General features: G+C 42.7%; 2 protein-coding genes across 4 annotated transcripts in view; one reads left to right on the forward strand and one right to left on the reverse strand.

The window, feature by feature from the left end:
- Positions 1-4407: 4407 nt before the first annotated feature.
- On the reverse strand, positions 4408-21986 carry TMED5 (transmembrane p24 trafficking protein 5). 2 transcript variants are annotated; one of them, XM_075616429.1, is made up of 5 exons: positions 21437-21986; positions 21026-21303; positions 9583-9680; positions 9307-9490; positions 4408-5785 (listed from the first exon to the last, which is right to left on the reverse strand). In XM_075616429.1, exons 2-5 carry the CDS (start codon positions 21194-21196, stop codon positions 5567-5569), a joined length of 672 nt encoding a protein of 223 aa, XP_075472544.1. In that variant the 5' UTR covers positions 21197-21303; positions 21437-21986; the 3' UTR covers positions 4408-5566. The 2 variants fall into 2 exon arrangements, with proteins under 2 accessions (XP_075472544.1, XP_075472543.1); XM_075616428.1 differs by having other exon boundaries at positions 21026-21986.
- CCDC18 (coiled-coil domain containing 18) overlaps positions 21829-22375 on the forward strand; it is a 37000-nt gene continuing 36453 nt past the window's right edge. Inside the window, exon 1 of one of the 2 annotated variants that reach the window (XM_075616425.1) lies at positions 21829-21938. Coding sequence is in view for 1 of the 2 variants with exons in the window: in XM_075616423.1 (XP_075472538.1) it covers positions 21879-21997 (119 nt within the window). In the remaining variant the exon portion in view is untranslated. Of the gene's footprint in view, positions 21998-22375 lie in introns of both variants that reach the window. The other variant, XM_075616423.1, reaches the window with a different exon arrangement.

A 22375-nucleotide genomic window follows, 5' to 3' on the forward strand; every position in this document is an offset into this window, starting at 1 on the left:
GAGGGGTTTGGGTTTTTAGAGCACTGGGACTCATTTTCTGAAAGGTGCCATCTATATTCTAGGGACGGATTGCACCTCAATGAAGAGGGATCTTCTGTGCTAGGGGGGAGAATGCTAAAAAGGTTGGAGGAGATTTTAAACTAGGATGGAGGGGGGAGGGGAATGAAACAGACAATGAACTAAATGGAATAAATAAGGATACAAGGTGGTATGGAGGTAGAATGGGGGCAAGTGCAAGTTTGACAAGCAGTGAGATACCCATAGTAAATAGAGAGATAATACTAGAAAACTTCTAAAGACTAAACCAAGTGGGCGCAGAAAGGAAGGAGCCGATAAGATAATAGTACAGGCTGAAAAAAAACTTAAATGCATGCTTGCTAATACAAGAAGCCTGACAGATAAAATGGCGGAGCTTGAATTAATAGCTACAAGGGAACAGTATGATATCATAGGCATTACTGAAACATGGTGGGATGAAACTCATGACTGGACAGTTAATTTAAAGGGGTATTCTCTTTTTCGGAAGGATCGAACAAATAGAAGGGGAGGTGGAGTATGTCTATATGTTAAACCAGATCTAAAACCTATTATAAGGGATGATGTCTATGAAGGGAATGATGAAAATGTAGAGACCTTGTGGATAGAAATTAGCAGTGGAGGTAAAAGTATAAAGAAAATGTTTGTGGGAATATGCTATAAACCACCAAATATCTGTGAGATTGAGGAAGCTAAAATATATTTGCAAATGGAGAAGGCATCAAAACTGGTTCATGTTTGCATAATGGGGGATTTTAATTATCCAGACATAGACGGCGTTACAACAAAAGGAAACAGGTTTTTGGGGGTGCTTAAAGATAATTATATGACCCAAATTATTGAGGAACCAACCAGGAGAGGGGCAGTTCTGGATTTGGTTATATCAAACAATGTAGAAGTAATAACAAATATTCAAGTCCTGGAACATTTGGGTAACAGTGATCATAACATGGTCTCATTTGAAATAAATTATCAAAAAAAGATTACTTGGGTTCAACAAAAACTTTAAACTTTAGAAAGGCAGATTTTAATAAACTGAGGTCTAATCTAGTAGTAATACAATGGGATGCTGTTTTTGCAGGGAAAAATGTAGAAGATAAATGGGCAGTCTTTAAAACATTGTTAGAAAAGCACACTTATCAGTGTGTACCCTTGGGTAATAAGTATAAAAGAAATAAGTCAAAACCAATGTGGCTAAATAAACAGGTAGGGAAGGAAATGGACAAGAAGAGGGAGGCGTTTAGATTCTTTAAGTCAGAAGGGACAGAGACATTGTATCAGAATGATAAGGAATGTAACAAAAATTGCAAAAGGGCAATCAAATTAGCAAAAATGGATAATGAAAAAGATTGCAATAGAAAGTAAGGTCAACCCTAAAAAGTTCTTTAAGTACCTTAATAACAAAAAAATGAGAGAGAAAATATAGGACCATTTCAGTGTGAGATGGGTAGGCAGATTATTTGGAGATAAGGAAAAAGCAGAGATATGAAACAAATTATTTGCCTCTGTGTTTACCAGGGGAGAATCAAGTTCAATAGTAGCGCCACAGGAGGAAGCCACTACCTCCATATTAATGACCAATTGGTTAACTGAGGAAAAAGTTCATAAGCGACTTGAAAAAATTAAAGTAAATAAGGCACCTGGCCCCGATGGCATACATCCAAGAGTTCTCAAGGAGTTAAGCTCAGTAATAGCAAAACCATTATATTTAATATTCAAGGACTCCATTTCCACAGGCTCAGTACCACAAGATTGGCGTAAAGCAGATGTGGTGCCTATATTTAAAAAGGGAGCTAGATCACACCCAGGGAATTACAGACCTGTAAGCCTGACTTCAATAGTAGGGCAACTACTTGAAGGTTTAATACGGGATAATATTCAGGAATACCTAATGGAAAACGAAATTATTAGTAATAGTCAGCATGGATTTATGAAGAATAGATCTTGCCAAACTAACCTTATTTGTTTCTTTGAGGAGGTAAGTAGGAATTTAGACCAGGGTAATGCAGTTGATGTGGTCTACTTAGATTTTGCAAAGGCTTTTGATACGGTTTCACACAAGAGGTTGGTGTACAAAATAAAGAAAATTGGACTCAGTAATAATATATGCACCTGGATTGAAAACTGGTTAAAGGACAGACAACAGAGGGGTGTCATAAATGGAACTTTTTTAGGTTGGGCTAAAGTCGTGAGTGGAGTACCTCAAGGATCGGTACTGGGACCCCTGCTTTTTAACTTGTTTATTAATGACCTTGAGGTTGGGATCGAAAGCAAAGTCTCCATCTTTGCTGATGATACTAAATTGTGTAAGGTAATAGAATCAGAGCAGGATGTAATTTCTCTTCAGAAGGACTTGGAGAGACTGGAAACGTGGGCAGGTAAATGGCGAATGAGGTTTAATACAGATAAATGTAAGGTTATGCATTTGGGATGCAAGAATAAAAAGGCGACTTACAAATTAAATGGAGATATATTGGGGGAATACTTGATGGAGAAGGATTTAGGAATGCTTGTAGACAGCAGGCGTTACTATAGTGCCCAATGTCATGCAGTAGCTGCAAAGGCAAACAAGATCTTATCTTGCATCAAACGGGCAATGGATGGAAGGGAAGTAAACATAATTATGACCCTTTACAAAGCACTAGTAAGACCACACCTTGAATATGGAGTACAATTTTGGGCACCAATCCTAAGAAAAGACATTATGGAACTAGAGAGAGTGCAGAGAAGAGCCACCAAATCAATAAAGGGGATGGCCATTCTAACTTATGAGGAGAGGCTAGCTAAATTAGATTTATTTACATTAGAAAAGAGGCGTCTAAGAGGGGGATATGATAACTATATACAAATATATTCAGGGACAATACAAGGAGCTTTCAAAAGAACTATTCATCCCACGGGCAGTACAAAGGACTCTGGGCCATCCCTTAAGGTTGGAGGAAAGGAAATTTCACCAGCAACAAAGGAAAGGGTTCTTTACAATAAGGGTAGTTAAAATGTGGAATTCATTACCCATGGAGACTGTGATGGCAGATACAATAGATTTGTTGAAAAAAAGGTTGGACATCTTTTTAGATGGGAAAGGTATACAGGGATATACCAAATAAGTATACATGGGAAGGATGTTGATCCATGGATTAATCTGATTGCCAATTCTTGGAGTCAGGAAGGAATTAATTTTTCCCCTTAATGGGGTTTTTTGTTTGCCTTCCTCTGGATCAATAAGTATAGATATAGGATAAAGTATCTGTTGTTTAAATTTAGCATAGGTTGAACTTGATGGATGTACGTCTTTTTTCAACCTCATCTACTATGTAACTATATATATATATATATATATATATATATATATATATATATATATATATATATATATATATATATATATATATACACACACACACACACACAATGGTTGACAAATCACAAAAAAAATCTACTCGCCACCTAGTACCAAACGTGTGCTACTTGGGCCAATATTTACTCGCCCGGGGGTTAAATCCACTCGCCCGGGGCGAGCAAATGTATAGGTTTGTCGAACACTGTATATATATATATATATATATATATATATATATATGCAAATATAACTGTATGCTGTGTATATATATATATATATATATATATATATATACACACACCTCAATTCGAGGCTTACAATATAAAGGCTCTTTAAAGCATGAATAGAATGTAAATAGGATCAGTAGTGACTGCCTCAGTTTGGGTGAGCCACGCTCTCACCACGGGTCTGGCGCATGCCGTGATATCACTTCCGGTTACAGCAACCAGGAGGACGCTTTACCAAAGGCTGGATAAGGCTACGATTATACCAGATACCCCGCTGAACGGCAGCACGCTCCGGTGAAGTCATCCGCATGCTGCCGCCGAGCAGCATATGAACAAGGAGCAGAGACAGGAGAGAAGCAGAGGACAGGGAGTCGTGGCTGTGAGCTGTTCATACTCATTGGCTGAACCGTTCAAGTGACGTGGCCGTCACCTGCCAAAAACCAATTCTCATGTCCCCAATCCAGGCTGCCGCGCTGTATGTAGTTCCAGGCGGCGCGCACATCGCAGACTTATGTTTACTTTAATTGAATTTCAGCAATTTGTTTTTGAGCCATGCTTTTTGGTATAACGGACTGAAACTACATGTTTCGCTGGACTTGCAGCTTCGTCAGGAGTCATATACCACTTTCAGGCGTCGTCTATCACACAGAGACTAAAATATTCATTAACATTCAAATGCATCCTTTCCTATGCCAAGAGAAGATGCATGTCATTCTTCCACCTCATCCTTTTCTTCCCTGCGCACAACTCCGTTTGCATTTACCCGACAGCTATACTGTATGCAAGAGAAATAAGACTACGGTATAACATTGAATTAATTTAATGAGTACAGATGTTTACTATTTTTTTTAGTTTTTTTATTTATAAACTTGCCACGTTACAGTCCTCACAACAGACCTTTTGCATTGAACCTTTCTTTTTAGGTCGACTGCATATTTTTTGGTAGCCGTTATTTTGGTATAGGTAAAAAAAAAAAAATGAAATCTAAAATGAATTAGTTCAATAGCAGTAGATAAGAGAAACAAAAACAGAGGCATCAGTTACTTCCACCCCGCAATAAAAACGCCAGTTCAGAAAATATTTGTTATTGCTCCCCCAGTAAATACTACAAAAATTGTTTGATTTCACAGATTAATAAAGTAGATCAAAACTGCCACACCAAGAATGCAGATAACGTGAAAGGAAAAATTGTTAACCGTTTTGCATTTAGTTACGGTCTTTCTATTTCACTCTGATTAAGTACTCTACATCTTTTCAGGATTTAAATTTTCAAATGTATGTGCCACATACCTATTCAGCATTTTGCTTTGTGATGCAATGTATGGCATTTTGCATCAATACTATTTTTTTTGGGGGGGGGAGAGAGAACGGACAGTATGTAGGCTGTAGTACCCCAAGTTCCAGCCCCATGTTATTGCTGGGATCCTTCATGCACGTCAAATATCACGACCAAAAGAATAGCTGGCTACTTCTGTGTATCAACTATTTTGTCCCAGTCTCACATTGCAAAGCACTAGCTCTCCCCCCAAAAAAAACCCTATTCAGGTTAAGGATATCCCTGCTTCAGCATAGATGGCTCAATCAAGGACAGCTACCTGTGCTGAAGCAGGGGAAACCTAAACAGTTGGTGGCCCTTGACTGAAGTTGGCCACTCCTGGTCTACAGGAGCATTTACGCAATATTCAAGAATATCCCCAGACACACCACCCTCCACCCACAAAAAACCCTCAACAACATGCAATAATCTGTCACCCGTCCTCCGTGGCAAAATGTCATACAAATCACTGCATCAGGGAAAAGGTAGGGTAAAAAAAAAAACACACAAAAAAACCCAGATTCTTCTCTTAAGCGTTACAAAAACACTTTGTAACAGTAGCTCTGATGGATAAAAAGCCCAAGTGTAACAGCCTTTGTTCAATTAAGTTTATTTGCTCTTGTTTGTTTGCTTGCTTGCTTGTTGGGGTCAGGGTCTGCTTTTCCTCTTGTCTTCAAAAAGACTCCTCAGCATATATACTTGGACAGCCGACACCACGACCATCACCAGCAAGTTGAATGTAGACCAAAAATTGACCCTGTCCAAATTACTCTCTTGGATGTTGCGATCTCGGGCTTCAAAGGCTTTCAGCAGGGTCTGAATATGGACACTCTTGGTTAGCCTTCCCTTGACACTATTAATAGTTTCCTAAGAGGAGAAAGAGAAGGAAAAAAAATTTTTTTTTTTTGAAAAATAAATAAATATATATATTCGAGAGAAAGCATTTGTGGAACTCTGCCCATCAGTTTGTCAAGTTGTGTCCGTATGCAAGATGTATAGGGAGGTGTTTAAGGCACATGTAAACGTAAGGACTACCCCCTCAAACATACTCTTCCTGTTTGCCATGTACTAATGTATTCCTGGCGATGATGCATGTCTACACCACACCATTAGATTATTAGCTTCCCAAATCAGGGATTCAGTAGTCGCAAGTTTTGCTTTCATGGCTCATGCTCTCCATAGAACGCATGTTGTGACAGGTGAATGTCTCTATGGCTTTTGCACTTGCTGCAACAAAGCCGCTTAATTTTTTTTATTTAGCAAAATCGACATTTCCAGCTCAGATTGTACAAAGCTGTAAGTGTCGACTGTGCTACATTAAAATGTAAGAGAAGCAGCTGTTGGGGAAACGAAAAGGAGACGTTTTAGACGGTGTGACTGATTATTCTCTAAACACGGACAGATCGGAAAATGCTAATTGCATTTTAGTAATTAAATTGCTAGTGCCAGTAATGGTGCAGCCAAGTCATAAAGCTGTGGAAGGGGACAATTTGTCCATTACAAGCACTGCTACCCCAGACTTGGGACAATGAGCTTCCGCTCCTAAAATAGACACCTGTTCGTGTTCCAGTATCTTTAAATCCATTCCTTCTAAACTTGCAGTGTGTATCTGGATAGCAATACACAGACGTATCTCATACGGGCCAACAAGGTGTCACGTAATTCACTACGTTGGCTATCGTTTAAACGACAGCAGATGAATAGAAAAGCTTACCGATGCGAGTATAAAAAGATTTGTATTGACAGTACATGCAATTCAATTCTCATTATGTAGAGAGAGAGATAGATATAGACTGATTCCAGTCATAATCCGCAAATGGAAGGAGTCGCGTGGACCAAAAGTTAGGCAGTAGCTTGCACGTTCAGCAAGCAAATGTTAAAAAAAATGGAGGAAAGGTAACTCCAACAGACAGGTGGCACGAGCTGGAAATGACATCTCTGCTGTCTAGAATTTCCTACTCGTTTCGCACAACAGTGGGGCTTAGTCAGTGAACCCCCTTGTCCAATTTCTTGTCTTCAAGCACGACCGCGCCACGTGAGCGGTTCAGCCAATGACGACGAACCAGCTTCGTGGCACGTCCTTAACATGCCTCCCCAATCCCCTGCAGCCAAGTTCACAGATCGCTTGGGCTGCAGGAGTGCGTGAGGCTATGCGCTCCGTTACGCGCAGGCAGTATAATCTTAGCCTTACATGCTTCCCAACACTAAAATTATTGCTATAACGTTAGCAAGCTGTTCCTCACTCCACCAAATACATTTAGCCTGGAAGTGTTTGTTTTTGTTAGGGTATTTACACGCACTGGTAATATTTGAACACAATATTGTGGATTATTTAACCCCCTAGCTGCCAGACAGGCACATGGCAGGAAAGACGTTGAATAACAAGCCAACTTGAAAGATTAATATATAGAACTTATTGTTTTAGAGAGCATAACATAATTAAGCTATAGAAAAGGAACAGTTCCTCCTATCCCCCCCCCCCCCCCGAGGTCTTTACCAGTGAAGTTACCACGTTTAAATCTTCCTCGGGGGAGAACAAAATGGCTGCCATTTTTGTGTGTGTGTGTGTGTGTGTGTGTGTGTGTGTGTGTGTGTGTGTGTGAAGTCAATAGGAAGCTGCAACATCCAGTATATGTCCAGGGAACGGAAAGTGTATCCGAAGCTGAAAATACTGCGGTTTAGCTCTAGGGGACCCCTACCTGTCCAATCCTTTAAAAATACAAAATGGAGGTTAGTTATGGTGGATTGCTCATTTAATATGAGGATTAAACAATAGAAGTGCTGTAACCTCTTTACTAGTTGAGGGAAGAGCAAAGAATTGATGCAGTGTAACCTCTTTCAGTGGATGCTTGATGGCAAAATGACCTTTCAAGTTGCAGTGCATGACTACACTTAGATTGTAAGCTCTCCAAGCAGGGATTTCCTTTCCTATTGTCTGAATTTGTTGCCCTTATTGTAGTATAATTCCTTTAACTCCCTTGTAGAGGGTTAAGTACAGCTGTAGGTGCTATATAAAACAAAAAGATGCATAGTAGATGAGGTTGAAAAAAAAAAAAGACATACGTCCATCAAGTTCAACCTATACTAAAGTTAGACGACAGATACTTATCCTATATTTGTACTTACAGTATATTGATCCAGAGGAAAGCAAACAAAAAACCCAAGTGAAATATCATCTAATATCTCGTAAGGGGAAAAAATATATTCCTTTCTGACTCCAAATATTGGCAATCAAATGACTCCCTATATCAACATCCTTCCCATGTTTACTTTTAAGTGGTATATCCCTGTACAGGTGGTCCTCGGTATCAGACGGCCCGCTTTCCATTGAATGCCTTATCCTGCGCCACATAATGCAGTCTTCTGGACGCATTATCCGATGTCTGACCCGCTTATCCGATGGTCACCGCCGGCAATTAACATGGAGCCGCAACCCGCCGGTCCGTTATCCGACGGCAGTTTGTGGGACGCATTACGTCGGATAAGCGAGGACCGGCTATATACCTTTCCTTTCTAAAAACATGTCCAACCTTTTTTTTGAAGATATCTACTGTATCTGCCATCACAGTCTCCATGGGTAATACATTTCGCATTGTAACTGCCCTTACTGTAAAGAACCCTTTCCTTTGTTGCTGGTGAAATCTCCTTTCTGCCAACTACCCTTGAGATGAATAGTTCTTTTGAAAGCTCATTGTAATGTCCCTGAATATATTTGTATATAGTTATATCCTCTCGTAGACGCCTCTTTTCTAATGTCAACAAATTTAATTTAATCCCTTTATTAATTTGGTGGCTCTGCTCTGCACTTTCTAGTTCCACGTCTTTATGGAGTGGTGCCCAAAACTGTACTCCATATTCAAGGTGTGGTCTTACGAATGCTATATAAAAAGGGGCATAATGATGTCTCGATTACTGTAACCACCTGCTGTGCGGCCTTTCTGCCTCCCTTACAGTCCTACCTAAACGCTGCTGCCAGAATCACTCAACTCTCTCCTAAATCTGTCTCAGCGCCTCCCCTGCTGAAATCAATCTCCTGACTTCCTATCAAATCCCGCATCGCACATTAAATTCTCCTCATTTTTAAAGCTTTACACTCTCCTGCCCCTCCTTACATCTCAGCCCTAATTTCTCGCTATGTACCATCCCGACGCTTGCGTTCCGCTCAAGGATGTCTTCTCTCTACCCCCTTTGTACCTAAAGTCCTCTCCCGTCTTAAACCTCTCTCACTGACTGCCCCACACCTCTGGAAGGCCCTTCCCTTCAATACCCGACTAGCACCCTCTGAATCCTGGGCAACCAGAATTTGTCCATCCCTGCATTTATATTATACTATATTTTCCTCTGCTAAAAATGGAAAAAGAGTAAATATATGAACGTATGTAACCTACCAGGATGTCTTCAAGCTTCATGTCCAGCAGGTCTGTGCCAATTATGTAATTTTTCCAGTCCTCTTGTTCATTGCCCTCGTCATTCATATGATCTAAGATCAGTTCAAAGAAGATCACTTTCTCGGATAAATGGCTGAAAGTATTGTCAAAGCAGAACTGGTAATCTCCATGTTCGGTCTCCACCCTGTGTGAAACCAGTAGATGTACATGGGGTTACAAGCACTTTTAAGGCGTAATCACACCCCCCCCCCCCCCCCATCAAATAATTGTACTTACGTGTGGACCCCATCTGACTGTCTATCATCAAAAATCAGGGTTTCACCATTTGGGGATACAAGATAGAAATTAATATCTAAGCCTGCACCATCCAAGACCTGAAGAAAGAAAAAGGACAATGATTGTAATATAGGCCGAGCTCAGAAGTGACCACTGACTCAATATTGGACAGAAACTCCATTGATTTATTATAGATCATGGTCCAGTTATTGCACATTGAGCAGATGGAAACACACTAGGCTGTGTTCCACTTAGTCTTTTGCATTATGTAAATTACAATGGATATTAAAAGACTAACTGGCATAGAGAGCTTCAGATAGTGAATACTCCCTAATTAGTTTAACTTGTGCTTGAATCACAAAAACCACAGCTAAATATTTTTTTATGGGGAGCTACTGTCTTCTTAATAAAACATAATACAAACGTGTTCAGTGGTGATAAATCCCATAAAAATCTTCATTGTATTGTAATACACACAGCCTTTACAGTGGGTAAATCAGGTTCAAATCCCAGCGTCGGCTCCTTGTGACCTTGGGAAACGTCACTTGGGAACTATCTCCTGGTGTCTCAGGCACCACAAATTAGAGTGTAAGTTACGCGTAGTGTTGTGCAATATACCAATATGATTGTAAGATCACAAATAGTAAAAAATTATTATGCAGATACTGACTTTTTTTTAAATGTCCTTTTTTATTGACATTTTGTATACAAGGGTACAAAAAAAAGTAGAAAGAACCAAGGGGCGGTTAGAGACAGTTGTCACAGACATTAAGCAAAAGACTTGCATTATCATAAAGATATACAAGAGTATTTTAATTTACAGCAATTTTCATAGCAGGAAGCCAGGATGCTAGAATGTTCCAAACCTAAGAATAAAATAAAATTGCTTTGCCAGAATATAGCAAATGGTAGAGACTTGTGGCATCCCAACTCATCCACGGTTCCCAAGTGAGAACAAATGTATAAGAGTCACCTTTCAAGACACTTGTTAGCTCTTCTGTAGAGGCCAAATATTATTGTAAATATCATACGTGTTTAAAACAAAAAACTGATTTTATGTAGTATTAGAGAATACTACTTTAACACCCCCCCCCCCCCGTCCCTCCTAAGGGGTTACTAGTAGTAGTTATTGCAGGGGTGCCAGCTGTTACGGAGGCCCCGCGCTTCCCCGAAGGCATTTCAAATAAATGCCGGGGATCGCACAAGGCCTCTAACTTTTCACATACCTGAAGTTCCAGCTACGCGTCTCCATGGCAACCGGCGTCGTGTTGCGTCACATGACCCCGCGGTGTCATTTGACGCCGGAGCCGTGCAGAGAGGCGGGAGACGGGGGGAGCATGTGGGTAAGTTTGCGCACCCCTGGGTTAGTGTATGCTGGTCCCCACCCGGTGTTGCCATTAGGCATCCTGACGTACCAATGGGGTATTTAGGATAGGAGGAAGGTTCTATAGAGGCAGGTTCCGGGAGGACAAGCGAAGAGGAGCCTCAGGGAGAGTAGATAGGGATGTATCCATATTGAAATAGAACAGACCAGGCGCCCCTTATTTATGTTGTAGATAGGGACAGTGCCCTTTAACTTAGAATCCCAGAGAGGGGAAAGCGACATGCCACAGAGGTCCTCAGACAGAGGGTTTGCAGGTGTCGGAGGATCGGCTCTACAGGCAGAGCCAAATACTGGTAAGGAAATGGCAGTTCCCAGACTGGACAAAAAAATAAAAGAATTACTATTTTTTTTTCATGTCCCGTGCCTGGAAACATGAAAAAAATCTATTACAGTTCCTGGTGCCCATTATCACCTTTGCTACATCATCGCCCAGTCTTGTATACAGCACCCCGAGTCAAGGTAACCTATGCTGAATAACCAAACATTGTACATCGATGTATCTCCCCTGAAGCCGGGCAGGGAGGGTTACATTACATTGATACATACCTTTTTTTATTCAACTTTTAATGCCATTTTTAATGAGTTTTAATATACCGAGCATCCTTTGATTTCTATAGCAGGTTGTAGAACCTCCCCAGCAGTGCAAGATCTTTGCAACACTTTCCTGTTTGTGATCATTTGTTTCCAATGTTCCCAGCAGTTTGAGCTGCAAACTATTACAATAGATAGTAACCTTAGTAATATAAGAATACATTGTAGCTGCTGAGTTACACTGACTGAAGGATTGATTTCAAACTGAAAAGGTAGCCATTTAGTGAACCCTGGGAAGAAGGGTCTTTGCTGATCAATCACAGGAGAACGAATCGATCGGCAGCATAGGTAATTCCTTTTCAATAAAAAGGATATAGATATACAGATCTGCTTTCTATCTCAATCCCCTTCCAACACATTGCTGGTACATTTGGCAGGGCAGGGGTTAACATGTTGATGCACAGATACCAACAAACACACAGAGATACACACAGACCTCACATGCTTTTATACGGTTATACGAGGCGGGTTTTGCAAGCCTGTGCTTTTTTTGGCTCATCTGGTCTAAACTAGCTACTTTTGTAACAGCGCCCGATAAACAAACAGGAAGGGTGATATTAAAAGTCAATACACTGCGATCACAATCCTGGCGCCTCTCTTTGCAAACATGAAATAAAGGCCATTCTGAGGATCTCTCAGTGAAAGAGATTTAGCATTTGGTTGTCTGTTATTAATGGTTTTCTTCTTCTCTTGCATAGCGCTAACAGTGTGTGCATCGCTGTACATAGAATTTTTGCAAACACGAGTCCCTGTGCCGTAGAGCAGGTGTGCGCAATCTTTCCCTGCGGCGCCCCCCTGCCCTATTCCCTCCCTGCCCATGCCCCCCCCCCCCTTACCTTGTCACCAGCTCTCAGCGTCAAATGACGCAGCAGGGTCACGTGACGTCACCATGGCAACGTGACCCCGCGGCGTCATTTGACACCGCGTCGCCGAAGACAAGGTAAGTGAAGTTGCAGAGGCAGCATACCATCTATTTTTTTTTTTTTTGGTGCCTTAGGCAAACTGGGGCAGGGGGGGCAAGAAATTCACTGCGGGGGGGGGGGGCACGGGGTTTACAGAGGCCCCGCACGCTTCCCGAAAGCACTTAAATTAAGTGCCGGGAAGCGTCAAAGGCATGTGTAAACTGCACTTACCTTGCTTCTGTAGACGTTTCACTATGGCAACGAGGCGTCAAATGACGCCGAAGGTAAGAGGCGGGGGGTGCGCAGAGAGGGGAACACCTGGCAGGGGGGCGCAGGGGGAAAAAAAAAAAGGATTGTGCTCCCTGCCTTAGGCACAAGGACATAAAATGACTTGCCCAAGGCGCCAACACCTGGAATTGAACCAAGTTCCCCTGCTCCAAAAACAGTGTCCTTACTTGCAGAGTCAGTGCCGTTCACTGGCACACACGGTTCAGCTCCGGAGACCCCCGGCTTCAAACCTATTCAGGCCTGGAGGGCCGATTTAAACAGACAAATTCTACAGAGTATTCAAGACTTTTGTTGCCAGCTTGTAACTAAATCAGAAGGAACTGCAGCGGCAATGTAACCGCTGGAATGATAACGTTATAAAGGACGTGACCAAGATACAAAGAAAGTAAAGCAGCTTGTGTTGAATATAACATGGGGTTTCAGCCCCACTGTATTCACTTTATAAGCTGGCCAGGCTGCAGTTTTATAAGACTGGTTAATTTTTCCTTTTAATGCGTAAGCATGAATATGACAATATAGGGATCCCTATGGATTTATAGTGTGATAATATGTGCTGAAGGAGCGGCTCTGAGTGAGAACAGCAATTACAAAACCATGGTAACAAACGTTATAAACCAGGCACAAAGTTCTTGAAAAGGTTCCGTGCCAAATGTTTGGCAGATGCACAACTTTTGAGCAACAGCTTTTGCATAAGCTAATAAAAGTCACAGTCAAACATACTTGAAAATTAAATGTACATCGCACGGTAGCTTATCATTTTTATAGATTTTCCATTTAATACTTTTAAAAGGGTATATAGATATACGACCCTCCCTGCCCGGCTTCTAGGGAGATTACATCGGTGTGTATTGTATGGCTACTCCGCATGGGTTACCTTGACTCGGGCTGGAGTCAGGCGGCTGGGCGATGAGGTAGCAAGGTTCTGGAATAATGGGCACCAGGAACATTTGAAGTAGAACAGTCATTTATTCGTGTTCCCATGGACAGGGGCCGCTCATACACACATTAATAACGTTGAACATGCAAACAAACAAAAAGGAGCGCATAGAAAGACAAGATCAATATAACAAATATAAACACTTTATATAAATACTGTATTGGCCCGAATATAGTGCTGTTTTTTTTCTAAAAATGTCCTTCTGAAAACTGTCCTCGTATTATATGCGCAGCCTAACACCTTGTATTTTTCATGCAGAACACCTTCAAAACTGTAGGGTCGCATTATGTGCGAGGCCATATTATATTCGGGCCAATACGGTAATAAACAGGTTAAAAACTTATACGATGGAACATCATGTGAAATATTCCCTCCCACATCTCGGACAGAATGGTACGGCTCGAATCCCTCAATTGCGATGGAAAATAGGCATAAGAACCAAAACTGAGAGACCTAACCAAAGTCCTACGGCCATGATTATACCAGAAATCGCATGTGACGACACGCAGCTTCAAAAACAAAGCGCACATACCAATCGCGACGGTAGCGCCGCGACGTGCTGCAAAGGTTCTGTCTCATGAAGAGATCCTAGAATTTGTTTTTCACAGGCGACAGCCGCATCACGCAATTGCCTCGGGCCAATCACAGTGCATCTGAACAAACCACAAACACACAGAGAAATTATCTGGCCATGTCCCCCTGCAGTAGTGCTACAAATCACTTTTGCATGTGAACATGTAGCGCCGCTACAATGACGTCATCCGGATCTCTCTGCAGTTTCTGATATAATTGAGGCCTAACTCGCATGGAGGAACTGCTGCAGAGCTCCTTGCAGTGTCCTCGTGGGCACAGGGAAACGCCTGACATCTGTCGTCACAGCGTCTGACGTAGGAAATGTGATGACCTCAAAAACCTCTCTACGTTTCGCGTCACAAATGCTTCATCAGGGAGTCGTATAACATTTTACTGTATTTTATAACAGACATACATGACGGAAGAACTACAATCAGTACCCAATCATAACACTTCAATTAAGTTACTTTTGACTTAGTTGCTCTGCTCTAAGTGTGGGACCCGACCCCCTTTGTTGCTTCAGAACCATCAACGGTATTGATTCTATTACTCTGGGCCCTACGGGAATCCCGACGAGTCTTTCTTGCATGACCCAATATCTTTGGCCTGTTTGGGAACTGCCACTTCTATACAGACTGATCAGGAATATTATCGCCGATCCGCGGTTATAGCTGATTTTTCCCGAGACCCTGTATTGCGTTCTGTATTCCTTTTTATTACTTATTCTGGATTCCATTCCTTCTTTCAGGGATCCTAACTTAACAGATACTGACCCTATCTACAACATAATAAACAGGAGCCTGGGTCTATACTATTACTTTAGAAACATTACTTATCCACTCTCCCAGAGGTGCCTCTCCTCATGTCCTCCTGGAACCCAACCTTCTAGAATAGTGCCTCCCCCTTAAATACCTCTGAGCGACTCCTGGATCCCCATAGCAACACAGGGTGGGGCCCAGCATACAATAGCCATGTCCATAGCCTATAGGAGGTGTTACACATATAAAAGATAAGTACTGTACATCTTAAAAGTATTAAAGATATAGATATATAAAATATTATTTGAGTGATTTGCAGAAACAAAAAGGATCATGCAGGTTGTAAAGATAAGGAGGTGGACCTAGTATCTATTGTGTGTCAAAGTAAAGTGTGATTTGACACTGTTTCCGCTTGTTGCTGCATTAAACTTGTTAATCAAGTCTTGTCCGTTTGGTGCAGAATGTTAGTCCGGGAGGTTTATGGTTTCTTAGACCTGGCTGAGTTTCCTGATGAAAAGAAAAAATATATTTTTGTTTTTTTAAATGACATACTGTAGAATGTGATGAATCCCATCATAATATGTGTTCTTAAGGCAGCAAAACATGAAAAAATCCTATATATTTTTTGTCAATAAATCAGTTCTGTAGTATTAGATAATCCAGTCTGCGTGTTTTTTTAAACTCAATGTAATTTTTCATGTTTTTTTTTTCATTTTTAAAATGTACTGATCCTTAGCCATCTCAACCCCCTGTGCAAAAAAAAAATGGTGTCTCCCCCCCCACAAGGGTGCTGCTCCTTCTTTTATACTTGAAAACATTTTTTACGTGAAATGTGTGGGGTTTTTTTTTGTTTTTTTAAGAAACGCGACGCTTGTAATAACCTTCATAAATAGATCCAGATGTATACAAAAAAAAACTTTAATAGAAAAGTTAACCAACTTTAATAGGAAAAAAAAAATTGGGAAGATTGGTATAGTATTCACAAATGCGTTAATAAAAGTTAATTTCTCGCTTCCTTGTTGCAACATTTGACCAAGTCAGGTTTTGAGCGATGCCATTTTCAATAAAAGAGCAGCTAGACTACTTAATCTTTCTTGGGACATGCTTGATCTTAAATAAGTCTTAATGAGTTTAAGTTTGGAAAAACTCCTCCCACCACTGGCGATGGAAACAGGCATGGGTAACAAAATCCTTAAAGAACCCCATATATATTAGGGCACAGGTCTTCCATGTGGAGATTTCATTAAAAATGTAAAACATTTAGCGGTATTGGAATTTTTAAGATTTTTCACATGCTATTTAATTCATTACATAGAGGAGTGCCTTCCATATCTGCACCCGAACCGACAGTTAAAGCCAGCTGAAGATCAAAAGCTGAATAAATAACGAACAAAAATCATTTAAAAAATACTATATAGCCTTGCTCATTTCTACATTAATAAATCAACACAATACTGATGATAAAAAAAAAGAAAAGACAGGGCACAAGTTACACCACTAAAAAGGGTGGTATTGAAGGACTTAGAATCCACGGAGATTGTTTTTAATGCTTGTTCAATGAAGTGAATATCTTATTTCTGCAGTGTACACAGCATGTCATTATCTGGAATGATTTCTCCCTACTATTGTTCTTCATAAAGAAACATCCACATTGTAAACGTAGTTGATTAATACCCACATAAGATCAGTGACAGCCTTGCTTCCTGTCCTTCCAAGAAAAACGGAAAAATGTCTTTAATTAATTCTCGTGTAAAATCATTGCATTTCATGCTGCTTTAGGCTAAGGCCCCACTCCCTCAGTCAGCGCGCCCGCACTGCAGACAGGCGGGGCGCTGACAGACACAGACCGCGATATGCGGTCTGTAGGGTGCGGGAGCCGGGGCTGGAGTGGGAGGGAGGGGCGTGGTTTAAGCGGAGGGGGGCATAGTTTAAGCGGAGGGGGCGTGGTTTAAGTGGAGGGGGCGTGGTTTAAGCGGAGGGGGCGTGGTTTAAGCGGAGGGACCCGCTACCCCCCCCCTCCACGGGCTCGGGCTCCCGGGCTGCAGGAGGGAGCTGCTGCGGGCTGCTCTACTCACATGCTGACACTCATGCACACACGCACACACAGGCACTCACGCACACACACACGCACTCAGACACACACACACACAGGCACAGACAGGCACTCACGCTGCTTTCCCTCCACACTCTCCTCCCCGCTCCCCGAAGCCTCCCCTCCCCCCGAAGCCTCCCCTCCTCATTGGCTCACAGCCACACCACGTGACGCGTCAACGCTTGGGATTACAATTCTCTTGAATACCCTAGCGGCTGACGCGTCACAGCGTGTAGTAAGCTGTGCAGCCAGGGGGGACCGGGACCGGCTTGGGAGGATTCCCCTGCTGGTGGGGAACGCTCGTGCGGCCGCCCGCGCCGCCGGTCGCAGTGGGTCCCACTCTTAGGCCGCGCTTATAGTGCCGGCGACGTCGCCCGAAAACAAATGCATTGTCGTCACCGCCGCCGCCGCGTGCACTTATAGTAAGCGGGGCGAAGCAATTTTTGGTAGCCTTAATTATTTGATTTTTCAGGGGCTGTTGCCTCATGTGACAGCCCCTGAACCAATCAGGAGCCTGGTCGCCCGCAACGCCGCCGCAAAGAGAAATACAACTTTCGCTTGCGGCGACGGGTGACGTCACAAGTCGCCATTACTATAGGCGTGGCCTAATACAACAGGTAATGTTTCAACGCTTACTAAGAATGTAGTAGAAGAGATAAAGATGACTGCTGTGTGCCTCTCTCGAGACTGTTACCATTTGTTTAGTATCAGGGAAAAGTGGCTTGTGTTGTACTATAAATATATTAACTGGCGATATATATATATATTTGATAGTGTAATGACTAACAAAGCAGAGGCGCGGACCTGCGGAGGCCACACTCTTCATGTTGCGTCCCGCCGTCAGCAACGCAGGTAGGGAATTAAAAGACAAAGTGTCACACGAGAGCGACAGGGATCCCCAGGTGTGCACCGCAGGACCGGCTTTAGGGTAGATTGGCTATTAGGCGCAGCCCTTCAGCGCGCCCCAAATTGCTTTGCGCCCTTATCCATCTACGCTAATGCCGACCCCGACTGTTCAACCATTTAGAAAATCATATCCACTTCCTGTTTTGAAACAGGCTCTCACACACCTTTTTGAGCTCTGTCCTTTGGCAACAAAGTGTCAAACAGATCTGTTGCTGTGTTCCAAACAGCAGACTGTCTATTACTCTGAAAGCTGTAACCATAATGTGTTACACATCACACACATGTGTTTCACTGACTGCAGCACCTAGTTAGAAGGCTGCCATTCGTTAGGCACACAATCTGGATTTTTACAGATTTAGAACAGGAGCACTAAACGTTTGCATACGTAAGAATGTAGAATTATACATTGTCACATGAGATCTTTATGTTTATTTATTTATAAAATATTTTACCAGGAAGTAATACATTGTGAGTTACTTCTCATTTTCAAGTATGTCCTGGGCATAGAGTTAAGACAAATAATACATGGTTACAAATAGTTACATAAGTGAAAAGGGTATACATTATATATAAGACATTGAAGAGACCTGCGGTTAAAAAGCTGTGTACACTATAATCAAATTTCTGAAGATGAGAATGACCTCCCCCAAGATGCTTTTAGGTGTGAGTGCAAAACTCATCCAATGGAATAAGGCACACATCAAAACGGACTGCTCCCTTCTGAATTTTGGTGCGTCATTTAGCAGAACAGCATGATATGAAAAGGTGCGTCAGGGACAGAGAAATCTGGTATCAAACAGCGGCGCATTGCCATGGAAACGCGACGTCAAATAAAGTCATGACGTCATGTCACGTTGGTGCCATCCGCTGAATCATTTGACACTGGGATTCCAAAGGAGCAGATGGGCGGCAGGACACATGCAAGTACATTCCTATTAGGTCCGATAGGCCCGAGAGAGCGGAAAAGCATACACGGGCGGACATATTTGCCGCCCCAGGGCCTAACGGGAAATCTAATACCGAGTATCATCATACATTCAGTATCACAAGCATGCTGCCTAGGTGTCACATTCGACTTCTCCCTTACATTCTCAATGTAGCTAAAACCTGTCGTCGTCCCCCCCCCCGTAACATTGCAAAGATACGCCCTTTCCTCTGTTGCTCTACGGCTAAATCTCTAATGCAGAGCCTCATTCTCCCGTCGACTATTGTAACTTCTACAGTCCGGCCTTCCTGCCTCCCATACAATCTATCCTAAACACTGCTGCTAGAATCCCTTTACTCTACTAAATTGGTCTCTGATTCTCTCCTGCTGAAATCTTTCTCTCGTGGCTTCCTATTAAACTCTGCATCGCTTCCAAAATTCCCCTCTATTTTAAGGCTATACACTTCTGTGCATCCTTATATATCTCAGCCCTAATTTCTCGATATACACCTGCCCGACGCTTGCGTTCTGCTCAAGGATGTCTTCTGTATCTAAAGCCCTCTCCTGCCTAAAACCTCACTCACTGCCCCACACCTCTGGAATGCCCTTGCCCTCAATATCTGACTGGCACCCTCTTTACCCACCTTTAGGACCTTTCTTAAAACACACCTCTTTAATGAAGCATATGGGTAGCTCTGCTGGCTGATACTGTACATTTCTATGCACTGATCTTGGCCCCTTCCAGAACACCCTCCTGTCTCTGTATGGTATCCCCACTTACCAATTAGATTGTAAGCTCTTTCAGGCAGGGACTCCTTTTCCTATTTTCTGTCTGAAGCGCTTATTCCCATTATGTGGTATAATATGCCATGTGTATGGTAAAGTGCTATGTTTCTGGTTGGCGCTATATAAATACATTGCAGAATAAATCCCACTACAATTGGTTCTCTGTTACACTTATTGCACCATCAGGTACAAAAAGAGCACTCACACTAAATCAATCGCGTCTCCTGCCATGGGGTGCGTGCTAGCACGGAAGAATCTCAGGTGAATCAAATGCAGGCTACAAACCCAGCACTCTCACATGCCTCAATAAATGATGTGTTTATTTTAAACTGGTCAACGTTTTAGTCCTAATTATGGACCTTTCTCAAGACGGACCATAAATAGGACTGAAAGCGTCAATCACTTTAAAACACAATGTATTGAAGACCACAAGAGTGCCGTCTTTGTAACCTGTGCACTTATTGCACCTAAATACACCTTTTATGCACGAATCGTCCCATTATTCTTTAATTCCCGACCCTTCTCCCTACTATGCACGTCTATTCCAAATGCAACTACATGGACACCAATGGATTATTTTAGCCTTTTACTTTGGTGAGATCAATGGACCAGGAATTACACTGCTATACTACCTGCACTCATGCCTGCAGCATTAAACACTGTACCGATGTTGCGTATCTGTGTAGTTGCAATGGTCATATTATCTGTCTCACGCACACAGTATACGGCTATTACTATTGAAAAAGGTGCAAAACCACAGAAAACAACCCTTTGTTAATAGTTTACTCGTTTAATAGGCTGTTTTCAGCAATTCAGTACAAATTGATTTTCTTAGGGGCCTCTGAATGGGGAGAGTCAGTCAGTGGTTTTCTTTACCCTTATCCCCACCGTGTCCTTATCAATAAAAGATAAGGGGAGGGGGGTTAGTAAGGGGACTGTCTGTACAAGCACTTCCTGAACACAGTGACATCAGGCAAAAGAGATCAGTCAGAGCAGGAGTGGCCAACTCCAGTCCTCAAGGGCCAACAACAGGTCAGGCTTTCAGGATATCTGTGCTTCAACACCAGTGGCTCAGTCACCGGTGCTTAAGCAACCCTGAAAACCTGACCTGGTGGTGGCCCTTGAGGACTGGAGTTGGCCACCCTTGAGCCCGAGGACATCAAACCCCTCCCAAGTCTCCACTCCCCATGTTCACATAATACACTAATAAAACAATACTGTTACAATACAGATAAAAGATTTGGATAACAAAAGGCACCCCACACACCCCTCTTCAACATGTCATGTGTCAGCCCAATTACCTGGTACTCTATCTCCATGCTCGCCTCTTTCTTCATGGCCTGGAAGAAACATTCCTTCTGCCCTGCTGGGAGGGTGAATGTAAAATCACTGTCCACAGACTGAGAGAAAGATAGGCAAACCTGCACTGTGTGCCATGCAACGATCAGGGACAGCAGTGCCTGCTTCCCCATGCCAGGCAGGTAATGCCTTGTGTGTGTGTATATAAGTTAGACACCACAAAGGGGCCTTCCCTGAGTATAAGCAGGCAGGGTGAGGGGCCTTCCCTGAGTATAAGCAGGCAGGGTGAGGGAGCTTCCCTGAGTATAAGCAGGCAGGGTGAGGGAGCTTCCCTGAGTATAAGCAGGCAGGGTGAGGGAGCTTCCCTGAGTATAAGGCAGGCAGGGTGAGGGAGCTTCCCTGAGTATAAGCAGGCAGGGTGAGGGGCCTTCCCTGAGTATAAGGCAGGCAGGGTGAGGGAGCTTCCCTGAGTATAAGGCAGGCAGGGTGAGGGAGCTTCCCTGAGTATAAGCAGGCAGGGTGAGGGGCCTTCCCTGAGTATAAGCAGGCAGGGTGAGGGAGCTTCCCTGAGTATAAGCAGGCAGGGTGAGGGAGCTTCCCTGAGTATAAGGCAGGCAGGGTGAGGGAGCTTCCCTGAGTATAAGCAGGCAGGGTGAGGGGCCTTCCCTGAGTATAAGGCAGGCAGGGTGAGGGAGCTTCCCTGAGTATAAGGCAGGCAGGGTGAGAGAGCAATGATTGACACTGAGGAGGGAGCATGTGCTGTGACTTCTCCAGGAGAGGGGCGGGTCCGGAAGGGGGTTAAGCCGCAGCCAACCGCTGCTCTCACCCACCCACCTCAGGGCAGGAAAGGCTGTCATGGAATCCCAGCACACTCTGCTGTGTACAACTGAAACCAATCATCAACACGTGAACACGGTACCGTGCCTGTCATCCTGGGAGACATTAGATGTGGAAGAAGTTGGCAGGGATTGTGGGTAATGTAGTTCTCTGGGGAGTTTCAGCGTCCCGTTTGATGTCCCTGTGCAGAGGAAGTGGGAACTACAACTCCCAGAGACCACCTCGCGAAGAAGTGTGTAGCTATTGCAGCTACCACAAATACCTTATTTAAAAAAAAAAAAATATATATATATATATAATCATATATATGATAATTGATTATAACCATAATATAATCATTAATATATATGATACCTTTTTTTATAGCTGAATGCATTTTTATGATTGTTTATCATCCGAAACTGTTTTTATGTAATGTGTGTGCTTCATCCCATCACTTTTGTTTATTATTTTTCTAAAGTTCTATAAAAATAACTATTTTGCTGCGCATTGAAATCATCATAAGTGATTATTTG

The sequence above is a fragment of the Ascaphus truei genome, chromosome 10 (assembly GCF_040206685.1).
Source record: "Ascaphus truei isolate aAscTru1 chromosome 10, aAscTru1.hap1, whole genome shotgun sequence".
Lineage (NCBI taxonomy): Eukaryota > Metazoa > Chordata > Amphibia > Anura > Ascaphidae > Ascaphus > Ascaphus truei.

Coding starts and splice junctions, on each gene's coding strand:
- TMED5 (XM_075616429.1), bottom strand. CDS start 21,196: ATGGGGAAGCAGGCACTGCTGTCCCTGATCGTTGCATGGCACACAGTG. Junction 9,681..21,025: donor GCATGGAGATAGAGTACCAG/GTAATTGGGCTG, acceptor TTCTTTCTTCAG/GTCTTGGATGGTGCAGGCTT. Junction 9,491..9,582: donor CAGTCAGATGGGGTCCACAC/GTAAGTACAATT, acceptor GGTTTCACACAG/GGTGGAGACCGAACATGGAG.